The sequence below is a fragment of the Scardinius erythrophthalmus genome (genome assembly GCF_964197995.2).
Source record: "Scardinius erythrophthalmus genome assembly, chromosome: 21".
Lineage (NCBI taxonomy): Eukaryota > Metazoa > Chordata > Actinopteri > Cypriniformes > Leuciscidae > Scardinius > Scardinius erythrophthalmus.
This window is the reverse complement of record NC_138241.1, coordinates 13,716,415-13,721,160: the sequence shown is the minus strand read 5'-3', so window position 1 is coordinate 13,721,160 and position 4,746 is coordinate 13,716,415. Positions and strand designations below refer to the sequence as shown.

Below are 4,746 nucleotides of genomic sequence, written 5' to 3'. Positions count from 1 at the left end.
GCACAGAATTTGAAATCTGACCCTTTGTTTCATATCAAAAGAAACAAAGTACAACGCTTATTATGATTTATTGGATGGCATGGCAAGCACCATTCCGTTCATTCATCAGCTGAAAACAGGATAGACCAAAAGATTGATTCGTGGGATTTAAGAAGCGGTTCATGGCCTCAGTGCAAGATTTTGGTGTTGGTTTATCTAAAATTGTATTGATTATGTTCATGTACTGAGGGTATTTTCATTGGCTTTTATCTGTATGACAGGTTGTCACATGTCAAGCCATTATCCACAAAGAATCGTTTGATCATTGCTTCCTCTTAAATGATTGCCTTTAGGTCATTAATCTCAATACTTTGTGTTGACAAACCCTCTTAAGCTTTACACTTTTGCGGTTAGATTGTCTCAGACACAAGATAGTTTTTTTTCTTTTTTTCTAAAACCTACTGTATCTTTATTAAACGTATTTTTTTCTGTACAGGACAGTGACTTTTAGAGTGGATTTAATTTAGGCATTGGATTTAAACAGTCAACACATGAGACAGTGCGCTATACAGTGTATTTTTCAAGTGATGTAAATAAACAAGAACTTTAATCAGTGACAAATGCTAACAGAAAAAAACTTCCCAAACTAGTTCTCCCATTTCAAAGCATTTTAGTAGCCTCTTTAAACACTTAAAAATGCATGATGCCTTTGCATTAGATAACAAATATCACACCAAAGTAATATTAAGTGGCATTCAGTCATGCAAAGCAATTAATTAATGGAAGATTGTTAGGTTTTAAATTAGGCTATACAATTAAAAAGTCACTTTCTGACTTTGTCAAGTGTTAGTGGAATGTGCATCCACTAAATCTGTTTTCAGATGCCACTTTTCTGGTTTGATTTGTCATCTAAAGCAATGAAACTAATAGATTTTATGTGTGCATTACATTTGCACTGTATAACATGACAGTTATGACAACAAATGAGAGAAAGTCCATTTAGTGAATTGTCTTTGCTTTGGCTTAATGTCGTTATTGAAATGATTGAAAATCACATTCCTCTTTTGGTTTCATGGCCATTCTACAGTTTATTATGGTTTCTGCCTTTATAATCCTGCTGGAGGAATAGCATTGTTTGCTGTGTTCTCTTCTGCATAAATGCACTTTGGCTGTTCGTGTCTCCACAGTCACTTTCTAGCTTTGATAAATCAGTACATGCCACCACTTAAATTGTTTCCTGAGATCCACGGCTGGAAGCAGAACATGTAAGGATAGCACGGGAATGACTGGTATAAGGGAGGAACAGAGGGACTGGGAAGCTCCTCTGCGTTATATTGCCTCTGGTCGTTTCTCACCAGTACTTTCACTGCCACTCTCTTTGCTAGGGCTGTTGTGGGAGTCGTCGCGAGCTCGGCTGCCATTTGTCGCCGTTTAGTTTTGTATCTCCTGTTCTGGAACCAGATCTTCACCTGTGTCTCGGTCAGTTTGAGCGCTCCTGCCAGGTCGGCCCGCTCTGGGCCAGACAGGTATCGCTGCAGGTTAAAGCGCCGCTCCAGCTCGTACACCTGCGCATGAGAAAACGCTGCCCGGGACCTTTTCTTGCTCGATTTGGAGTGGTTTTCTTCAAAGCTGCAGCTCTGCGGTTTCTGTTGGTCCATGTTGTGATCTGTATAGATGGACAGAAACAGGTTTAGGCTCTGTTCTAGCTGGAGACCATGTGATGAATTAAAAAATAGTCTTACAATTGACCAGTGACCATTTAAGAACTTAACAGGACTAACATAATGTGAATCTGTTTGAGGAGATTTTTACTGTAAAACAATGGGAATTTATTTTAGAGGAGACCAGGGAGTGTTCTTTGTTTCAACTTCTGTTATGTGTCTTAAATGTTGATGTATTAAATATATAAACTGTGTAAGTTAATGTAAAATACAAAACTTGCTGTTTCTTTAGCCCAACTACACTAAAACATGGGTATTATAAATGTTGTGATTTAATTTATTGTGTTTTTATTATGATTTCTTATCCTCCCATTTCATTTTAAACACTTTAATTCAAAATGGCCACAATGTTTTTTGTAACTTTAAACAGAAAATAAAATTGGAAACAAATACAGAAATACATAAAACAGGCTAACAATTAAAAATCATTACTAAAAGAGTAGTTTGTGCTGGTATCAATATTTCTTTTAAATTGTGTTTGCAAATTAAACAGGAGAATCTGCTAAAGTTGGTGATACCAGTTTTATCCTTTAATGCTGACTAAAAAAAAGCATAAATCAAAATATATTTCTCTTTGTAAAAACAGATTAAAAAAACGATTTAAAGCATAATTTCATGTCTGTCTTATAGTTAGATTTGTGATCATGGATGACAGAACTGGTATCATGTGAATTAGCAGTTTCTTTTATTTATTTATATGTTTCTATTGAACCCATAAATATTCAACAAAAACAAGACAGTGTATATACTAAATATTTGCCACAACTCACGCTGTTTTTAGGCTTAAACAGAGGTTAGAATTAGAATTGTGTGCAATTGTATCTGCATTTTTTATATATTTGTGCCATTTTGAATTAAAATGTTGAAACTGGAATTGAGTGATGCGTGATATTTTTTATTTTTTTATATCACAATAAAATAATTCATGAAGCGTAAAATGTCCGGTACTGGCAACAGCACTCTTTGCATTGACGTTAATGCACATATTTCATGCATAGCCCTATGTTTTTTTTCTAAAATTTAGCAGACAAATATTATAGCCTACATTATATTTTGTACGTATAGTGAAAAAAAAACGAGTTACAATTTTGAAACCAAATGTTTTACAACGCTGTCCACTCCCCGTATAGGCTATAATACAACATATATGCTATAGGCCACGTGAAGTTCTTTTAATTTCTCACCGTGTCGTCTTTCTAGTGAGTTGTCTTCTCCTCCTGTTGACTCTTCCTCGCATGAATGATGGTCAGAGGATGATGAGTCCAGCACGAGCACACAGGAAGAGATGCGCCTTTGCGCGCTCTCAGCTCCAGCGTTCCCGGCCGGCAGAGATGAGCTGGAACAATCCCGCGCTTCTGCGTATTCCTCATCAAGACGGCAATGTTTCTCGCAGTCAAGTCCTCGGTTTAATATGTTGTGAATGGAAAAGGAGTTGCGGTTATTCGCCATTTAAAACATTTACATAAACTGCTCGTCAGTTTCCGATGACCTGCAGTTTTTGCGCTTCTATCTGGGAAGCTCTTGCGCTTTCATTGCGATGGATTAGTCCACGGTATAATGGGATTCCTCTTTGCATGTCATTTAATTGTTGCAAAACTTCTTCAGACCCAATCAACAAGCAAAGTGTCAGAAAATGTCATGTGCGCATCAGTCCCCTCTGTTCTCATTCCAGACGCGGTGCCAATGGGCTTTCTGGAGCGCTTCGCTCCTCCCTCTGAAAAAGACGTGTAGAAATAGAAAACCTATCGAAATCGGTTTACTGCCACATGCTCTTACTGGCTTTTGTTAGTTTGTTTGGACATTTTTGTGTTTCGATGACAAAGAAGGATGTTCGAGTGTATAAAAAAAAAAAGATAAATGTGTTTTAGATTGATTTTAAAACACGGTGTTGTAGGCTATAGGCTATATGTGACCCTGGATCACAAAACCAGTCAGAAGTCGCACGGGTATATTTGTGGCATTAGCCAACAATACATTAAATGGGTCAAAATTATCGATATTTCTTTTATGCCAAAATTCATTAGGATATTAAGTAAAGATCATGTTCCATGAAGATGTTTTGTAAATTTCCGACCGTAAATATATAAACCATTTATTTGTGTGAGTGAATGCACAATCGCGAACATAAATGGACAACTTTAAAGGCGATTTTCTCAATGTTTCGATTTTTCCGCACCCTCAGATTCCAGATGTTCATATAGTCGTATCTCGGCCAAATATTGTCCTATCCTAACAAACCATACATCAATGGAAAGCTTAGCCGATGTATTCAGCTTTCAGACGATGCACAGGATATACAGCTCAATTTAAAAAAATGATGCATTCTTAGTATTTATATTACGTTTTTGAAAAACATTTAAAAAAAAACATTTATAACATTTTCTAAAAAACAAAACAAAAAAAACAACAACTCTCAAGTAGCCACTAAAATATTCTGGAATTTAACAGGATTTTTATGTTTGAACAATTAATGAATGAATGAATTTAAGAATGTAATGTTAATTATAGAAGAGGTGCAATCAAGTCATTTTGAATGAATTTCATAATTTATGTATTTTATTATTTTACACTTACATTGCTCCGATAAAGTTATTCGATGACTAGAATTATTCGAATTCTTTCCTTTTATTCAGGCTTTCGTTTCTCATCAGATGTAATGCAGTTTCAGGCATGTTCAGTTTATTTATTTATTTATTTATTATATAAGCTGTTATAGGCAATTAGATGTGTGCTTCTTGTCATGTTCTTAATAATTCAGATGATGTTGTACCAAAACACATTTGTTCTTTGAAACTCAAAATATAAAGTTTTTTTTTTCCGTCTGTAGAACTGAAACTATTTCAGCTTTTCTTTCCCCTCGAAATGCTCTTTTGTAAAATTCAAACGTATTCTTTTAGACTATATAGTTTTAGTATAGGCTTCTACACTGGCTATATTTATCAAGCATGTTAATGTAATGAGCTATTTACATATATCTTCAGTGAAACGTAATTTATTTTATAAAACTGCTTTATTGGCAGTGGAATTTTACCTTTGCATCTTGAAT

General features: G+C 35.2%; 1 protein-coding gene across 1 annotated transcript; it reads right to left on the bottom strand.

Annotated features, from left to right (window-relative positions):
* Positions 1–430: 430 nt before the first annotated feature.
* nkx3.3 (NK3 homeobox 3) lies at positions 431–3,359 on the bottom strand. The gene is made up of 2 exons (XM_081350542.1): positions 2,885–3,359; positions 431–1,645 (listed from the first exon to the last, which is right to left on the bottom strand). The coding sequence occupies exons 1-2, from the start codon at positions 3,147–3,149 to the stop codon at positions 1,188–1,190; spliced, it is 723 nt and encodes a 240-aa protein (XP_081206668.1). The 5' UTR covers positions 3,150–3,359; the 3' UTR covers positions 431–1,187.
* Positions 3,360–4,746: the final 1,387 nt, after the last annotated feature.

Excerpts from the sequence above, each read along its gene's own strand:
- nkx3.3 (XM_081350542.1), bottom strand. The coding sequence starts at position 3,149 with ATGGCGAATAACCGCAACTCCTTTTCCATTCACAACATATTAAACCGA. Across the intron at positions 1,646-2,884 it reads CTCACTAGAAAGACGACACG|ATCACAACATGGACCAACAG; the intron begins GTGAGAAATTAA and ends CCATCTATACAG.